This window comes from Otolemur garnettii, unplaced genomic scaffold, assembly GCF_000181295.1.
Source record: "Otolemur garnettii isolate 467f Iridium unplaced genomic scaffold, OtoGar3 scaffold00079, whole genome shotgun sequence".
Taxonomy (NCBI): domain Eukaryota; kingdom Metazoa; phylum Chordata; class Mammalia; order Primates; family Galagidae; genus Otolemur; species Otolemur garnettii.
The window spans coordinates 4,936,242-4,955,541 of NW_003852474.1; the positions used below are offsets into that span (position 1 = coordinate 4,936,242).

Below are 19,300 nucleotides of genomic sequence, written 5' to 3' on the forward strand. Positions count from 1 at the left end.
AATTTCCTGCAAATAATAGAGGAAAAAATAAAATTGTCCCTATTTTCAGATAACATTATTGTCTATGTAGAAAATCTCCAAAACCCTCTACAACTAGTAAGAAAATTCAACAGGTTGTCATGACTCAAGATAAACATTTATAAGCCAACTGCAGCAGAACAACCAAGTCAGAGGGCTGATGCAGTCAGATGTCAAGACTCATATAAAGATATAAAAATAAGATATTATAGTATCAATAAAATAATAGATTAAATAAATCAATGAAACAAAATAGATAGCCCCCCCTCCAAAAAAACAAAACTCACACATCTACAGACAATTACTTTGACAAAGGAGCAAAGGGAACTAAATGGATAAGGAGTAGTTTTTTTGTTTTTGTTTTTTTCAATAAAATGGTGCTGAAACAATTGGGCATCCACATGCAATTCAATGAGTCTGGACAGAGCCCTTATAACTTTCACAAGAGTTAATTCAAAATAAATTATAAAGCTAAATGGAAAAGGGAAAAATAGATAACTCATAGATGATAAGAAAATCTAGGTGATCTTGAGTTGAGCTATACCAACAGCAATACCTATGAAAGAAAAAAATGGTAAGTTGGACGTAATTAAAAGTTAAAATTTCTCTTCTGTGAAAGACCCTATTAAAAGAATGAAAATACAAGCCACATACTGGGAGAAAATCTTTGTGAAACATATATCTGATAAAAGACTGGTATTCAAAATATATAAAGAACTCTTAACATTCAATAATTTTTTACAGAGCTCAATTAAAAAATGGCAAAAGGATTTGAGCAGATACTTCACCAAGAAGACATAGAGATGACAAATTAAGCAAATAAAAAGACGTGTAACATCATCTGTCATCAGGGAATTGTAATTAAAATAGTAAGATAGAGTGGCATACCTATCAGAATGGCTAAAGCCCCAACATACTGACAAGAGGAACTCTCATTCATCGCTGGTGGGAATGCAAAACGGTACAACCACCGTGGAGGACGCATGGCAGTTTCTCTAAACACTAAGCACGTGCCTGCTATATGATCCAGCGATTGTACTTCTTGGCATTTACCCCAGAGTAGAAAACTTATTTCACACAAAAACCTGCACAAGAATGTTCACAAGAGTTTTATTCATAACTGTCAAAACTTGGAAGCAATCAAGATGTCCCTCAATAGGTGAAGGCATGAGTAAATTATGATATGTCCATACAATGGGATATTATTTATCACAATAAAGGAATGAGCCATCAAACCATAAAAAGATATGGAGGAGTGTTAAATACACATTACTGAGTGAAAGAAGCCAACGTGAAACAGCTACTTTCCGTGGAATTTCAACCCTGCCACATTTAAGAAAGGCAAAACTATGGAGATAGTGGAAACGTCAGTGGTTGCCAGGGGGTGGAGGAGGGAGGATGACTAGGTGGAGCCCTAAAGATTTTAGCTATGAAACTGCTGTGTATGATACTATAATGACGGACACATGTCATTACACATTTGTAAAAATTCATCACATGTGTAACTCAAAGAGTGAATCCTCATGTAAACCCGGGACTTCAGTTAATGAAAATGGATTAATACTAGCTCATTAACTGGAACAAATGCACCAAACTAAAGCAACACATTAACAATGGGGAAAACTGTGTGTGTGGCAGAATGGAAACTCTTTGTACCTTTCATTCAATTTTCTATAAATATAGAACTGCTCTATAGACAGTCTGTTAATTTTTTAAAAATTAATTGCATTTATCTATACTACCAATGAACACATGGAAACTGAAACTTATATCTTTTACAATTGCTCCAAAACTAAACTAATTGGATATAAAACAAAACCCACATTATTTGTATGATAAAACTATCCAACGCTGATAAAGGAAATCAAAGCAAATGTAAATAAGTGGAGGGGTATACTGTGTTCACGTGTTATAAGACTCAAAATAATGAAGATGTCAGTTCTCCCCAAATTCCTGTCAGATCCCAGAAAGATTTTCTCATAGACATAAAGACAAGAGTATTCTCAAATTTATACATAAATTCAAAAGATCTAGACTCGGTAAAAGTAAAAGACTAGAAGAAGTAAAACAATCTGAACAACAACAAAAAGAACACAAAGGTAGATGGGGAATCTCTCTACCCAATTTCAGCATATATTATATAGCTAAAATAAGCAAGATCATGTGGTGTGAGCAGAAGAATAGATTCACAGATCAGTTAAACAGAATATAGGAACCAGAAATAGTCTAATCCAACTATAAGCAATGATTTCTTGACATAGATGGAAAAGCAACTCCATGGAAGAAGGATAATCTTTTCAACAAAGGGTGCTGAAACAATTGAACATACATCTTCAAAAAAAATGAGACTTATGATCATATACAAAGCTTAACTGAAAATGTATCATAGGCCAGGCATCGTGGCTCATGCCTGTAATCCTAGCACTCTGGGAGGCCAAGGCAGGTGGATTTCCCTGAGCTCAGGAGTTCAAGACCAGCCTGAGCCAGAGTGAGACACTGTCTCTACAAAAAAAACCAAAGTTTTATGTTCACCCAGAGTACTTGTCATCTTAAACTACTATATATTTGACCAATTTATGTGGTTTTGTTTGACTCTCCCCACTAGCATGTCAACTTCCCCCCCCCCACCCCTCCAAGGGCAAGGATTTTTATTTGCTTTGTTCTCTACTAGTCCTCAGATCCTACAAAAATGTCTGGTACACAGTATTGAGCACAATATATGCTCAATAAAGATCTGCTGAATGAATTTTAATTAATATTACCAAAGAAAGTGTAGCAAATCTTGGCCTGTACAGATGCATAATACTAACCGCCGTGTACTGGGATGAGGGTGATGATAATAATGAACATTTATTTATGAAGCCCTTACTCTTTGCCAAGAACCCTATCAAATGCTTGATGTGATAGCGCTCTCTCTCTCTCCCTCCAGAGAATGGGAAGCATTTCACTAGGGAGAAGCTATGATGAATTTATGTGCCCTGATGATAACTTATTTTTGGTGTTCTAAATTGGTATATCATCATAAGGATAGCTGACATTTATTGAATACCAATTACATGGCAACCAACCTCCCAAGCATTTATGATGTCTTCCCAGTTTGAAAACAACTATGAGGCCGATACTATTCTTATTTCCCTTTTACAAACTGGTCTGTGGAGTTTAAACACCTACCCAAGTACTCCAAGCCCAAGTGTTAACACCAGGTGATGAATGCACACTGGATGTTCCCAGCTTGTCGCCCCCAGAGAACCCTCACCACAAGCCAGTCCATGGCTGGACACTCTGTACAGCATCCATTGGGTCCCCAAATGAGGGACGAGGGAACCCACCAAGATGGCTCAGCCAGACAGCAGAGCCCACACCCAACCCAGGTCTGTCCAACTCCAAACAACCCTCACCTTGTCCCCGAGGCATCCCCAGTACCCCTACCTCGCCTTGACGTCCCCTCCACACAGGCCTCTCATCTTCTATTTCCTCTCAAGTGTTTACTGACTTATTTTGCTTATTCTTGCCTCCCCACTACAGTGAAATCCCTATGAGGACAAGAATTTAGGGCTGATTCTGGAACACCCTGCCTAGCCCTCCACATACAATAGAAAACTGTGTAATTCCCTTTGTTTAATCTAGTTAATACTATTTTCCAAGAAAAGACACAAAGCTTGGGGTAGAAGTCATCGCCATGAGAGGTAAGAGAGGCCCAGATGAGCTCCTAACTCCTTTTTGGTTTTAATACCCCGTGTGAAAGAAGGAAGCAGAAGGAAACTCTTGCCACGTGCTTTGGGGTCCAGACCTGGAGCTGGCTAGAGGTGCTGCTAAACATTTTACAATACACATGACAGTCCCATGACAAAGAATTATCTGGCCCCAAAAGTCAACAGTGCCAAGGTGAAGCAGTCCTGCTCTGTGGAACCAGGAGGTCGCTACCATGGGAGATTTCCACTTATGAGTATAGCAGGCATTTGGGGGTCACCAGAAGCCTCCAGAAAGGTGGGAGCTGTTTCTCTCTGAATGGAAGTGAGGACGCTGCTGGGAATACCCACCCAGTAACACCCTCTCATTGGAGAGGGACATTATGTAAACTGCCAAGCAATCTGGAGAAGCCAATGAATACATTATAGAAAACACAGAATGACACCCTCAGAGCAAAGGGATTTTTAGTTGTAGCATTGAGGTTGCATCCTGGAACTTCCAAGCCGACACGAATGAAAGCTGAGAAAGCTGCCCAGGGAGCAGTGCTCAAACTTGAACACCACAGAGGCTGGGCTGGGGTCCCAGAGGGACAGTCAGCTGTCAGTCCGGAATGGCAGCTACCCCAGAGATTCAGTGGCAGATACGATGGCAGATACAATGCCATGTCTGAGGACATGGCTGTGTGATTCCAAATGTCTGAATGGATAACAGGAAATTCTGCTAATGTAAAGGCATTTCCAAATGCCTAAGTACTTGACAGTTATGAAAAATAAATGCATTTTACATCAAATTTCACAGTAAATGGTTTTTCTTCTACAACTAAAGCAAAGCAGAAACATTTGAAACTCGTTCACATACATGTTTAGGACAAGGGCCAGAATCACCATATAGGAACGCACACAAACATTAGTAAGTAAGACCCAGCTACACCAGCATGATCCACTGCAAACTGGAGGGTGCAGGGGAGGGTGTCTGGATGAGATTTGGTACCTAAGACATGTTGATGTGCCTCCGAGTTGATTTAAGTATTTACAGTTACACTAACTCTGGACACGAATTTCAATTCATTCCTGTGCTGTTTCAAGCTGCCAAATGTAAGAGCATTCATTTTTGTATTTTATTTTACCTTGTACAGTAAAGCAGGCTTCCTATGTGTTTTGTGGTTGCTTCAGTAAGGATGCTGTGCTCTTTCAGTGGCTATTCCAAGCCCAAGTGTTGACTAATGGCAAAGGTCTCAACTTCCTCTCTGACCACTCACTCCCTAAACATCCCAGTCTGGGGTTTCACATTCCCAGCGTGCTCTTCACTGCCCCTTTAAGGAGGGCCACTGTTTCCTGCCCTCTCCTCTCCGAAGAAGAGAAAGAAGCACGGGGTAGGGCGTGGCTCTCGGGGGAACCCTACAGTGGCAAAATGTGCAGGAAAATGGAATGGGCTCCCAGTGGTTCACTGAGGAAGGGAACTTGCTGCCAGGAAAAGAGGACAGAGCTTCCAGGTCCAATCTAAGGGAATGGACAGTGAACCAGAATGAGCTACACCACAGATCTAGGAGTCTCAGATGGCTTTGAGTGGAGACGTAGGTGCCTGGGAAGAGCAACTCTAACAGGAGTCTGTATCTACCTGTGCCCTTGCCACAGAGAGGGCTATTAGGAGCAGGAGAACTTCTGCACCATCCTCCTTAGAGCCAATTCCTTCTTGTTCATTTCTCATGCGTGTTCATTCTGCATTTGTTGCTGAGGACCACTACCTCCTTCCTAAAGCTTTCCTCCCACCCCCAACCCTTCACAGTGCCCCAGACTGCTCATCACATGCACATCTGTCTCAATGCTCTTTTTCTTCCTCACTGGTGGGCTGTCTTTGCTTTCTCCCTCTCCCTGCCCACATGTACTTGATATTTCACTATCCTTTTTACTATGGTTTTTCTTCTTAAAGATTAAAACTGATGTTAAAAATCACCTCTGTAATTTCTCATTAGTGTCTACTGTGCTAATTAACGACTTGTAGGAAAATCAGTTTTACACATCAAGCTACCTGCTGAATTATTTCAAACTGATATTCCACCACCAACATGGATGTAATATTTCTAAACCACACTAAATCCCCACCCTCCACTTCAGAATATGCCCCTTTCTCTTAACTTTGAGATTTCTATTTCTATTTCTATTCTCCTTACCAAATTTCCTTAAGTGAAAATCATTCATAGTTCAGTATCAGGTTGCAAACAATTTGGTACTATGGCACAATAACAACAAGAAAAGCCTGGTCCTGTCTTCTGATTCACCGCTCGCACTTCTAGAAATATAACCCAGGGAGTTAGCACAAATTATATAAAATGGTACATGCCTAAAATTATTTTTAATGTGGAGGTACCAGCTAACAATTAAAAATTTGAGAAACTATTAAAGGAAAACATGGAGAAATATGTGAATAAAAAATGGAAAAGCAAAACAGACATTTGTATTTGTGATGGTTAAAACCATGTGCAGTATGTATATCAAAAGGACTGAAAAGAAAAACACTAAAATAATGATCATTGTTTGGAGGTAAGTGAAGGGGATCACCTCCTATTGTATATTGTTTAAACAGAACTACACCGAGTTTAAAAGCAAAGTTTTTTATCATTCTAGATTCCTTCAGCTTTCTTTTGTTTAGCTACCAAATTTTATATGTTAGTTTTTCAAATATCAATTATATCCTTTATTCCCATTTTGTGCTATTCTACCCTTGTTTAACCCTGAAGAATTTAATTCAACCAGCCCTCACTCCTCTAGTGCAGTTGCTAGAAAGTCAAAAACTCCATGTTCCAGCTTTATTCCTGTGATACCATTCTGATGAACAAAGCGTTGGCAGAAACCTCCTGGCAAATTACAGAGACACTCCTGCTTTTCTGAGTATGGAAGGACATGAAGGTGACTACCTCCAAGAATGCTGGGAGAAAAGTTTGACAGAGCCTGGGTCTCTGACCACACCATTATGGCAGCTGCTTCTGGCCTTCTTGTTACGGGAGAAAAATAGCTTTTAAATTTAGCTACTCTTTGTTTCTTGTTACTTGCAGCCTAGTGCATTGTTGACTAACATCTTGCCTTTCAATCTTCCTGATTCTAGTCTCACATCATTCTTTTCAACTTACACTTTTTATGAAGGAGGATAAGGGGAAAACCAGGAGAGGACAAGATAAATACTGACAATAAAAGCAAAGGACAAGTAAAAACAAGATAGAATACCAAAAATTGTTTTAAAAGTATGCAAAAAATATTTAAGAGCAGTCTAAGTCTGTTTAGTAAAGGATTAAAAGAAATCCTATACACATCAGTCTTTACTTAAGGTATTGGTATTAATACCACATTACAGTGTAATAACAGATATTCCCTCCAAAAAATATTCATTTAACTTTTGGTCTCTAGTTGATACAAAAGTGAGCCAAACAAGCAAGATGCCCTCTCAGGGATCTTAGAGTTGAACTGGGAAGAAAATATATGAACAAGATATACCAGGAATGCAAAGCTGTCCCATGAATTATCCAAATCTGAGTTTTATAAAGGAGAATGTGGCCCAATCAGTGCATTAGTGGAATAAGGGACCAGCAAGGAAAGCTTCCTTAGGAATGCGAAGTTAGAACTAGCTACAAGAATAAACCTGCTTTGTTAGAAAAAGAAATAGAGGAAGGTATGGGAAGAAAGGAACAGCATAGGGTGGGAGGTGGGGTGGGAGGGGTTTAGGTATATGTTTTTACAAAGGCCCTGGAGGCAAGAGGACCAGTACTAGGTCCAAGGAACTCAAAGCAGCCCAGGGCCACCAGCCCCCATGTGTACATATTTGTTTGGATTCATCACAAAAAGGTGAGATTTTGTCCAGTATATTGCTTAAGAAAGAAATCAAGCACATGATTTAGTTTTAAAACATTTCCACTTAGGAAAAATAAACCTAGTTTATTACTGAAAATACTAAGTGTAAGTTTTGTATAACATCATTCTACACAAATTTTTAAGCATCTACTAATTACCAGGCACTATACTAAGTTCTTAGGATATAAATATGAATAAGTTACATTCTCTGCCTTTAGGGAGCTCAAATAAACACTGAAGAAATGGGGGTTAACAATTACAGTTAATTATAATGAGCACTTTGACAGAGGGGTTGTCAAAGGCTATGGAGACACCAAGAAAGAGAAAAATTAATTCACTTAGGGTTGAATTATCTTAAAAATTCATTTATGTTCAGTACATCATTACCAAATGATACCAAATAAATGAGCTGTAACTGAATGTAAGCATGAAACAAACCAGAAAATCTAAACTCTGGCAAATCTCAAAAGGGAATGGAATTGTTTAATAAACTTCAAAGTACACAAGCCTATCTCAAAAACAATTCTGGAAATTAGACCACCCTCTCTAGACTTGAGTAATCATTCAAGTCACTAGATTTGAAAATAATTGAATTTCAAAATATGTATCAAAATATGAATTTCAAAATACGGATTTTTTTTAAATGAAGAGAAATTAGACCTGACTGTAATCATAGGTCAGTTTCAGGTAGAAAGGCAGAAAAAGCCAATATAAGCTTACTTGTGCTTTTTTCGAGACACAAATAAAAGACTTATACTTTTATATTATTGTATAAGTAGTGTAGTGCAGTAAACACTGCAATTAGCTTTTTTATTCATTGTAGTTTATATGATTACAAATAAGACAAAAACCAGAGACTTGAGTCTTTGTGTGACTTCTGCCAATAATCAGCTGTGTGAAGATAGAGTCATATGCTTTCCCTGAGTTCCAGTCTCAAAAGAGGATAATCTCATCAGCAGTGTCCTATGATTCTAAAGTAGTCACTCCAGAAAAAAATCATACATCACTATATTATTTTTACTAAATCCAATATCAACTAACCATAACTGTAAAAACTCAGGAAAACACAAAATCATCCTACCAGTAATTTTCCAGGTCATGATATATAAGATGTTATATAACAGTATTTTCTATTTACTAAAGATAATTTGGCAATTATCTAAGTCCTGGTAATTTTGAAGCTACAGGAAACTAAATAGTGGCTTGCTTTTTTTTGTTTTTAGCTTTCATGGCATCTATATACACACACATTTTTTTTTAATTTCAGGTTAATATGTGGGTACCTACAATTAGGTTACCTAAGTTGTTTTTGTAAGGTTAAAGTCTATATTATAGTTGTGTCCTTTACTCAGGAAGTATGCCATATATGTATACAATGTACCCACTGGATGGGAATTTACTCAGCCTCTTCCTCCTCTTGTCCCCATTGAATTTAGTTAGTTTTTCCCTCATGTAGGCCTGCAGTTGTTAATCCAATTTCAGATCGGTACTGAGTACATGTGATCCTTATTTTTCCATTCTTGTGCTACTTTGCTTAGGAGAATATTCTCCAAAACCATCCAGGTTGTTACAAACTATACAAAGGCTCCATCTTTTTTATAGTTGAATAGTATTCCGTGACATACATATACCCCAATAAAAATACGGAACACTTCATGAATTTGCATGTCATCCTTGCACCAGGGCCATGCTAATCTTCTCCTTCTCCATATCATTCCAATTTTGGTATAAGTGATGCTGAAGCAAGCCCAAGCTTATGTAGTTTTATAAATCAAAAGACACATACTGAAAAGTCAATAGAATATTTTTGATAAAATCTATGAGTTTCTCCCGGGGATGGGAAACAAATCAACAGAAACATGAATCACATAAACATCAAATTTCCCTGTACAATATTATAAAGCTAAGTGAAACTTGGGTGTCCCATTTCCATTGTAAACATATCTTTGTGCATCTCAATCATTTTTTATTTAAAATGTTTGATAAAAACTTCTTAAAGTGAATAAAGGCTTATAATACTTGTGCCAAAGAGGAGTTTGATAATTTAAGAAAAAAAATTGCATATGGTTTGTCACTAGATCCAAAAAGTGACTCACTAATTATATGCAGTGCTGCATAATAATTCTAAGTGTAATTGCAGTATAATTTTTCTGACACATATTTACTATCCATCTCCATCATAATTATCATGCATAGATTATGTTACCTTGTTTTTCAAGTTCTCCACTATCTCCTCCAGGAACAGACTTTTCAAACATGGACATTCCTTTTAAAATATATCATGCCTAGCGTGCCTATGCCATCACAAGACCTCTGTATATGTGTAACAGCAACAGTACTAATATTGATGCAAACTACTTATGTTCTGGAAAGACAATCCTGTATTACTTCTCAGTTCCCTTGCAAGAATAAGGTCAGGGAAAAGGCATTTTTTTTTTTGTAACTTTTCTGTAAAACAAAATAGTTTGTTCCGTTTCTTCCTGTGCTATCTGTCTCTTCTCTTACCAGTAAGAGTCCACAGTCTGCACGAGGCACTGGATTTTGACAAACGTGAATGTGATGCCTCGTTTAGTTTTTCATGGGAAAGACCATTCACATCACATGTTCTCAAAGGAACGTAGTCCCTTGGACCCAAGGAAGCCCAGTGGAAAAAAACATAGCTAGAGGTCAGCTAGAGGTCAGCTCACCATCCAGATCCCACACCCTCCCCATGAAGTGTCACGGAATGACATGATATAAACATGCTAAGTTCTTTGACAAACCTAAAACAAAATCATAATGTCGGGAATTTACATAGTTGATGGAAAGATGAAAAATAGTTAAACGTAATTTTCATTTGTTTGTTTTGTGATGGTTAATGTTCTCTATTAACTTGTTTATGCTATGGTGCCCAGTTGTCAGGTCAAACACCAGTTTGGATATAACTGTGAAGGTATATTTTAGATGCAATTAGCATTCACAGTCACTTGACTTTGAGTAGAGCAGATTACTTTCCATAATATGAGTGGGCCTCACCCAATGGAAGGCCTTAAGGGCAAAGACAGGTTTCCTGAGGAAGAAGGAAATCAGACTCCTGACTTCAGATATTAGATTGCAATATCAATGCTTATCTGAATCTCCAGCCAGCCAGCATGCCCTACACATTTAAGGCTCACCAGCACCCACAATTATATGAGCCAAATCCTTAAAATTTCCTTCTCTGTGTGTGGGCATATGTATGTGAGAGAGAGAGTGTTTGTGTGTGTATTCTACTGGTTCTCTCTCTTTTTTTTTTTTTTGAGAACTTTGGCTAATATAAATTTATTTGGAACATTAACTATATTAGGTATTCATTTTGAAAAACAACACTTTTGGCTTTGTATATGACATTGATAGTCTGTATCAGCCACTAGTTCGGAGTTATTAAAAACTTCACATTTTTAATATGACTTTCAATATTTGACTTTTTCTATGGGGTACCACACACATACAGTTCAGTCGTTGTATATGAAGACAGTAGCATAATATATCCTCATATGTAACAATGGCAAGGAAATGTCTTAAAAGTAGGATATACATTACAATATTTTCTGTTCCAAGGCTAGTTTTTGGCCAGTTAAACCCTTTAGAAGAAGTTCTTTCTATTAAACATCACAATCTTCATTTCAGAAACACATTTTTTAGAAATTATTTTTGTAAGTAGCAAGTAAAGTACAATGGCTTTACATCAAGGTCAAAGTTATATTCTTTAAAATTATATATGGTGTGTTAAAATAACACCTTTTTTAGATCTAACAGATTGATAGAGAAAATGTTGAAATTACAAGGGTCAATTATTTTTTAATTGCTCACAAAAAACTAGCAGTAGGGATCCTTTACAAAGGCAAGTCACTTTCAGAAGCAATCTGAAGACAGAGGGTACTTACTAACTGCAGAGTCATAGGAGGTGGAATTGTGCTCGCCTCTCATGAAGGGGTACGGGGACAGGTAAGCATGCGTGCAGTTCTTGGATGGTGGCTGATTGGCTGGCAAGGAGAGCAAAGCAATGGTTAGTTACTGAGACTCTCAGTTATGACTTGCTCCTAATGGAATAGAAACAGGGGGTGACACAAGGAAAATAAAACTACTGGTTCCATCAATCAATTCAGAGAATTGTATGAGTGAAAAAGAGCTTCTAAAAATCTATCAAAGGCTTGGCACCTGTAGCTCAAGCAGCTAAGTTGAGCCAGCCACACACACCTGAGCAGGTGGGTTTGAATCCAGCCCAGGCCTGTCAACAACAATGACAACTACAACCAAAACATAGCTGAGTGTGGCAGGCACCTGTAGTCTCAGCTACTTGGGAGGCTGAGGCAAGAGAATCACTTGAGCCCAGGAGTTGGAGGTTGCTGTGAGCTATGATGTCATAGCACTCTACCCAGAATGACAGCTTGAGGTTCTATCTCAAAAAATAAAAATAAAAATAAATAATAAATAAAAATCTATAAGAAGCACAGCAGACCTGAAAGTTGGATTCATCCAGAACATCTACATGTATGACCTAGTTCAATAGAGTCAGCACAAATGCCCTTAATATCACCTTAAAATTGAAGGTATCATGCTTTGTTTATTTTCACATATCCTGTAACACCCCAATACCTAATATAATGCATAGTGTGCATTATGCATTCAAAAGTAATTATCTTAAAAATACAACAAACTGAACCTTGATTCATTCTAATAATTAGAACATTTCTTCTATATCCATTTTATTTTCAGGGAAAACATATAAATGATTAATCATACAAGTTAATAATTCAAGTAAATGTTAGCATTTGAAGAAATCAAAAGAAGGAACTTTTGCATCGTGTGAAGACTCTAAAATTGTATATGTGCACTTTAAAGGGGAGTGAACTATTGAAATATTTTTCCTTGCTCTAAGTCTTTAGCAAAATCTTCCTCTTGCACAATCTGATTTACTTCTCTTTACCAAAGTCTAAATCGCTTCCATTGACAAGCTCATGCTTCTTCCCTCCTGCCCCAAATGCACTGTAAGATAGTCTATCAGCTATTTGTCTCAAAGTGCCAGTTCATCATTACTTTGCTCCTTTTATATAAGCTAACTTACTATCAGGTTGCTCAAGTCTTCAGTTACCTCATATATTTACTACGTATTCCATGATCTTGACGATTTTATGAAAACCATACTTTGATTTTTCACAGGGATGTTTGATAAGATTAATAATTTCAACCCTCAGTAAGTTTTAAGCTAATGAAGTTCTTTTAATGTTGAACATAATAAAATAAATGGTTATTTTCAATAAATTGATTTTCAAACATTAATATGAGAAATATAGTTGAAAGACTGCATCAGAGTTTTTAAAAGTTATTCTACTTCAAAAAAGAACCTTGAAGTTTCAACAAGATAAGGCAAACATCAAAAGCAAGGCATGTCTTGATATTACCTACAAACTTGGTTACAGCCAAAAGAAAACAAGCTTTCATCTATTCTGCTGGTAATTAAGTTTCATTATATGAAAAAAAGACTTTGTGAACTTTGAAACTATGAATATAAAACAATACATCTCTATTTCTGGATTTTACATTTGCGATTTCAAGGATTAAGAGTAAAAGAAGTGCTTAACAATAAAAGACACTTGAAAAAAATACTGTGGGTAATATCTATTTTGTTAGGGTTAGTGTATTTCAAATACGAGCAGGGAAACTGTAGACAATTCAGTTTTCCATACATAAATATTTAGACTTTTATGTTAGAAGATAGAATAATTATTCCTCTAGTCTTTTCTACTTACTGAAAAGTAATCTTTCAGGAACCTTTTGAAGACATCTTACTTAGATTTTACAATGAAGAATGCAACTCTCTGCAAGTGAAATCCACTAAATAAGCAGCTGTTCATTTTTACAGTAGAGAAAGAGAGAGAATAAAGTTAAATGGCACTTACTGTACCAGAACTTCCAAACATTAGAGTCATTCTCTTCCACAACCCCATTAAACCAACATCTCCAGAAGAATCCTTCATGGTGAAACGTGACATTCTCTATCTGTCATCGACACAAAAAAATACAGTCAAAATTATTACATCCCAAATAATGGTGATCAGTAGCTTTCTACATATCTTTTCTATGAAGAAATAGAAACTCACGTTCTGTTCACCTGAACACCTCCCCACTTCAGTCGCAAGCAGCCAGTAATCTGATCCGAAAGCCACCAAAAACAGTAGAACCCCCAAAGCACCAAAAAGGGCCCCAAAGAAGATAGCAATGTTTAGTCTCATTGTTTAATTCACTGAGTTTTCCTTTCAAATAAAATAAGAGATTTTGCAATTTCTAGCTTAACAATAATGACAAAAAGAAAAACGAATGAGATGTTGGAGCAGGCAGCAGGCAGTGCCCTTGAGAAGGGCTGCCCTAGCTCACGCTTTGGTGGCCTCCTGCACACACCCTGCCGGCAGATTTGTATTCCCTTTGCTCTCCCCTGGAGGGACTCCAGCCCAGCAGCTGAGAATGGCTGGCTATTTTTAGATAGTGATTGAGGCGCTGTCTTTCTCCCATGGGGATCAAAAAATAGCTGACCTTCCCCTGACTACAGAGGGGAGTACCAGGAACTGGCTCAAATTATCACTATTGCTGTTGGGTAATCTATAGACTTGGCAAGAAGATGGAAAGGCTAAGAAGTCATTGGCCCCAAATCTGAAGTGTCTGAACAAGCTCCTCTTAGCCTAAAATGACCATTTCACTTCCAAAGACCCTTTATGATTCTGTTTGAAGACATATAAATGGCAGCTATAAGGAATCACAAAGAGGTCTTGTAAATACAGTTGAAGTTGTAATTAACTTCTTCATTCCTTTTGGACATTTTTGTGGTAGAAAATAAATTTTGCATCGAATGGTCTAACACAACTAAGTAGAATTCAGGATCACTTAGACATTCAGAGATGTACATCAAAGATCAAGAACATCATGGTAACACAATTTTTGAAAGTATTAAAAAGCGTTTTATGCAGCACTTTACACAGAGATTCCTACAAATCATTCCAAATAATCATTTCAAATGCGGACAGATGGAAGTTTTCTCAAAAATATATTGTGTCGTGAGTTAAGATGAAAGAACCTGGTCTACTCTTTCCTTCAAATAGCTAAATTCCTCAAAATATGAATCATGCTTAGTACCTATTCAGGCTCCCTAATAGTAATGACTCTACACTTTCAGCCTTGTCTCTTTATAATTCATTTCTCATGTGTGAAAACCCCAGTATTTTTTCTAAGGATTTGGGCACTATTGAAAATCTCGCACTGTCCCTTTATTATTTTTATATTCTCAGCAATAACACATACCACTTAATTTTCCAAGTACCCATCTGAACTCCACCACCTTCCTTCACCCCTTCTTTTGTGTGGCATTAGACAGACTCTCATGAAGGCAAAAACGTCCTTAGTAAGAATGAAGGGTCTTCATCTGCTCTAGCTATATGCAATTGGAGGTATTTAAAGGCCGTAATTAGAATTTGAAGAATCATTAGCTGGGAGGGTGAGATTGAACTTGAGGATTCCCTGAGCTCTGCTCTCACCTGAGCCTCAAATATTTTTTATAAGATGCCCCACACCATGAAGCTACGACATTTCTAGCTTGAGACATTTAAGGGCATTAGTAATAGCAACACAACTCTGCCTTACTTTTTTTCAAAAGCTGCATCCTGGGAATTACCAGATGTTTATTCTATTCTGTCCTCTGATTACACAACACAAGTTTAAACCCTATCCTATGATAGGACTTTCTGATGTTTTGAAGACCCCAAGCATCTTATGCCTCCATGAACCACAGCCTCCACCCCTCATCCCTAAATCCAGGTCTTCTTTTGTTCCAAGCTAAATACTCTCTCTCTTTCATCATCTCTTATATTTGCACAACTCCAATATCCTCCTCTCTATTCTGGTTCTTTCCTACAAATTTCAAGTTCCTGATTGAAGCAAGGCAGAGTAAAATATCCTGGGTATGGTCCAACAACTCGTGCTACCAACTTTCTTATGTAGATACTATGATAAGAACAATAATGACTTCCCAAAGATGCCTGGGCCCTAATTCAAAATATGATCATATAATCTTACACTACATGTAAGATTACATGTAGTAATTGTAGTACATGTAAGACTACACTACATGTAAGATTACATGTACAGGCAATATCCTGTATTATACCAGTGAGTCTAATCTATTCATATGAATCTGTAAAAGAAAAGCAGATTCTTTCCTAGCAGAGCAGTGGGAGGAAGACACATGATTACAGAAAAAGGGTTGGGAGGCGGGGGTGCTAGTTTGAAGATTGAGAGAGGAGCCACAGCCAAGGAACGTGCAGGTCTCTAGAAGAAGGAGCAAGGAAAACAGATTCTCCCATGGAACCTCCAGGAAGGCAGGCAGCCCTGTCAACACCTTGTTCTGATCTCAGTGACACCTTGGGAGGATCTGACCTCCCTGACTCTCCTTAGCTATAGGATAGATAATTTGCATTATTTTAAGCCACTAATTTTGTGATAATTTATTACAAAAGCAATAGAAAATATAGATGCCATTCTATAATAATCCATGCAATATCAGATCAAATTAAGTTTTGTGTAGGGGAAGGGGAATACATATCCAAGAGCTGCTTGTTGAGAACACCTTTTATCAGAATGAAGGTTATGATACACAGGCCCTGACCTTTAAGAGTTCATGAGCTAGTGGGGAAGAAAAAGTGATTCACTGGAAGAAAGTACACAGAGGTTGTGATAATGACCTTCCAGTTGCTCTAGACACGTTCTGCTGCTCCCCCATCCACCCCCTTCCCAGATTAGTGTTGTTTGTGGCTGTGGTGATTGTGCAGGGGACAGCATGATGTCAGGAGAGAAGAAAGAATCTGTTGTATAAGGTTTTATTTATTTTATTTATATTTCAATGGTTCATGGTTAAAAAAAATTCTATGCATTAATGTTAAGTCTTTAATACACATACGTAAAAGTAAAATTTTTTTTAATTTATAGCAGAGTATAGGATTTTGCTGTTGGTACAATTAATTTCAAGTTTGGTCTTTGTCACAGGAAAGTATCATCTTTCTGGAATAGGTTCATCAACTAATAACGTTCTTCTAACCATTATCGGTTTATCTAACAATGTATATGCATCATTGCAAAAATGTTGCCAAGGCAATAAAGACTACTCTCAGTAACTAGGGAGGTTTATCAAACCAAGCACTAATGTAAACAAATTAACTATTTCCAAACATTCACGTATGTGTATCTACTTGAGAAAAGTATCATAGAATACTTTTGATATCAAAAAGCTGAGCCCCTTTAACTTGATTATCCTCAGTGCTGAGCATAACGGTCAACACACATCAGGCACTAAGGCACTAAAAGATAATAAAAATCAACTAACATTGGGACTCTTGGCTGACATACAAATACATGACCTCTTGAGCTATTCATCTGGCTTTGCTCCAGAAGAAACAGCACTTACCTGGCCCAGATTATTCTTTGTTAAACTCTGAAGAAGTAGATTACAACAGGGTACCCATATACTGTACAGATGTTCACAAACCACATAGAATTTGATGCTGTATTCTTAAAGATGTTACTGTGGACATTGGTGGAAATGTGCTCTGCAGAGCACTACCATAACTATTAATCTTAGACACACTATAAACATTGATTCACTTAACAAATACTTAACAATGTATCACTTGCCTGCTGTGTCCTGGGTGTGAATGCAATGTGCTATTTAGCCTTGATGAGACCACCTCTGTCTTCACTTGGGTACCTGCAAAGCTCAGAGGCTACACACAAACAGTAGTATGCCAGCTTTCACCCTGCCTTCCTTAGCATCCTTCCCATGTGCCCCCATTCTCTCACATACACACAACCTTTTAACCTATTACTTTGTATATGTCTATGAACACTGCTTCAAATACTTTTGAGAACAAGAGAAACACCAAACAACGAAGCAAACCAACAAAGCCAGTTTGTGAAATTGCATCTCAGAAGGAATAACATGCCTGGCTAAGAACAGGTTCAATCTGGTTTGGTTTATCCATTCAGAAAACTCCTTGAATTTTTTGGTCATCCATCCCTTTTCCCCGATCCTGATTATTTTCATTGTCATACTTGTATTTGGAGACCTCCTGACTCTCTGCAAAGAACAACTCTTTAAGAGTCTCTAGTCACTCAGAGGAACTGCAGTGGAAGTGGTTTAAATTTACATCACTTAAATTAAAAAAAAATAAAAAGTGATCTTTTAAAATCTAGAGTATACAAACATTAAGAACATTCCAAGATACTGTGATAAATCCCCCCTTGGTTTTCACACGTTCAATAAACCTTGACAACCAAATCCTGGATGATGATAATAAACAAGGGAATGGAAGGCTTTGCCTGTTTTGATGCAATGTCTTTGATTCAAGTAACAGCAGTTTTTTTAAATTTTTTTTTTAATTTTTAAAAATCAGTACATACACAGAAACTTAAAAGAAATCTCAAGTTACATTTAACTTATGAGTGAAAATGAGCAAAACGTCATTTTTTTTCCTAAGGTCAAAATTTCTTATCTTGATATTTCAGTTGTTTTAATTATCTTAAAATATTTAATGAAATTATTCAAATGTTCTAAAAACAAAATTAATTCTAGTCCACTTTAGTTTAAAAAACACAAGCATGGCTCTCTCCTGCCTCTGCCTTTCTTCTCTGCTCCCTCTCTTTTCCCTTCTCTTCCCCCTTGCTCTTTTCTACTCTCTTGTCTTCCCCACTCTCTCCTTATCTCTCTCCCCTCTTTTCTCTCCTCTTTTCTCTTCTCTTTTCTCTCCTCCTTAGTGCTGCTCTGCAGCCTCCCTGCCCCCACCAATAAAGACCTTCCGTACAAAAAAACCCCACAAGCATGATGGTACTTGGCACCCAACGATGCTAAACGAATCTGTAAAGGAAATCAAACTCTCATGGCTACTACTGACTGGGTCTCCCAAAAACTGAAGTTAAGAAACTGGGATATCTGTTTTGAGAATGTGAGAGTGTAAAATCTTAGGACAGACATTTTTTTCCCCGTGGGATCTTATATTGTAGGTCTACAATACCTATTAATACAAGTTTCAATATCCAAAAGTCTCTGAGAACCAAAAGCTTGTGGCAAAGCAGATCTGATCGACTTGAGGATTCCCGTGTATTTTATTGCATAAGAATGAATGTGTTTGATTACAGGGCTCCCCAGGTTCCACTGTGGGTGTTAGATAAGGTACAGAAAATGCATCAATTTACTTTCGTAAAATCCCCCAAATTCTCAGTGCTAAATGCCGCTGGTTGAAGTGTTATAGATACAGAATTGTGGTGCACAATTTTAGACATAGAACAATAGTCTGACCAATGACTCTAAGATTTTCTACGGAAATGGATTTTTACAGCCTATGAACTATATTCATCTGTGCCTCTGATGACCCTTTCAATCTGGTTTTGTGTTATAGTTTATGCTTCTCATGTGACATCCTCTCCTCTATCTCCCCAACGCACCGATATGGCAAAAGGGCCATATCAGCGGCATTTGAAGGATTATGCACTGATTCTAGAAAACCTTACACATAGCACAAGGACAACAAATAAACTCTATACGGATGGCAGGTGGTTCAGTTTTGTTTACTGTTCCATCTCTAACATCCAGCACAATGCTATTGCTGGCTACTCAGTGTAAGTTTAGCTGTTGCCTCTTATTTAGTTGAATTAAATTGGCTTGGATGCTGCCATCTGCTGGCTACAGGCAA

The 19,300-nt window shown here is 37.5% G+C and overlaps 1 protein-coding gene and 1 non-coding gene across 2 annotated transcripts in view; both read right to left on the reverse strand.

Annotated features, from left to right (window-relative positions):
* The window catches only part of TMEM182 (transmembrane protein 182), a 49,366-nt gene extending 35,382 nt beyond the window's left edge, over nt 1-13,984 (reverse strand). The window contains exons 1-3 of the mRNA XM_003794321.2: nt 13,673-13,984; nt 13,472-13,571; nt 11,456-11,554 (exon numbers count right to left, since the gene is read on the reverse strand). Of these exons, the coding sequence (XP_003794369.1) occupies nt 11,456-11,554; nt 13,472-13,571; nt 13,673-13,804 (331 nt within the window). The 5' untranslated portion in view covers nt 13,805-13,984. The remainder of the gene's footprint in view (nt 1-11,455; nt 11,555-13,471; nt 13,572-13,672) is intronic.
* On the reverse strand, nt 9,188-9,296 carry LOC111726775. Its single transcript, XR_002774475.1, has one exon. It is a non-coding gene; the product is annotated as a U6 spliceosomal RNA (small nuclear RNA).
* Nucleotides 13,985-19,300: the final 5,316 nt, after the last annotated feature.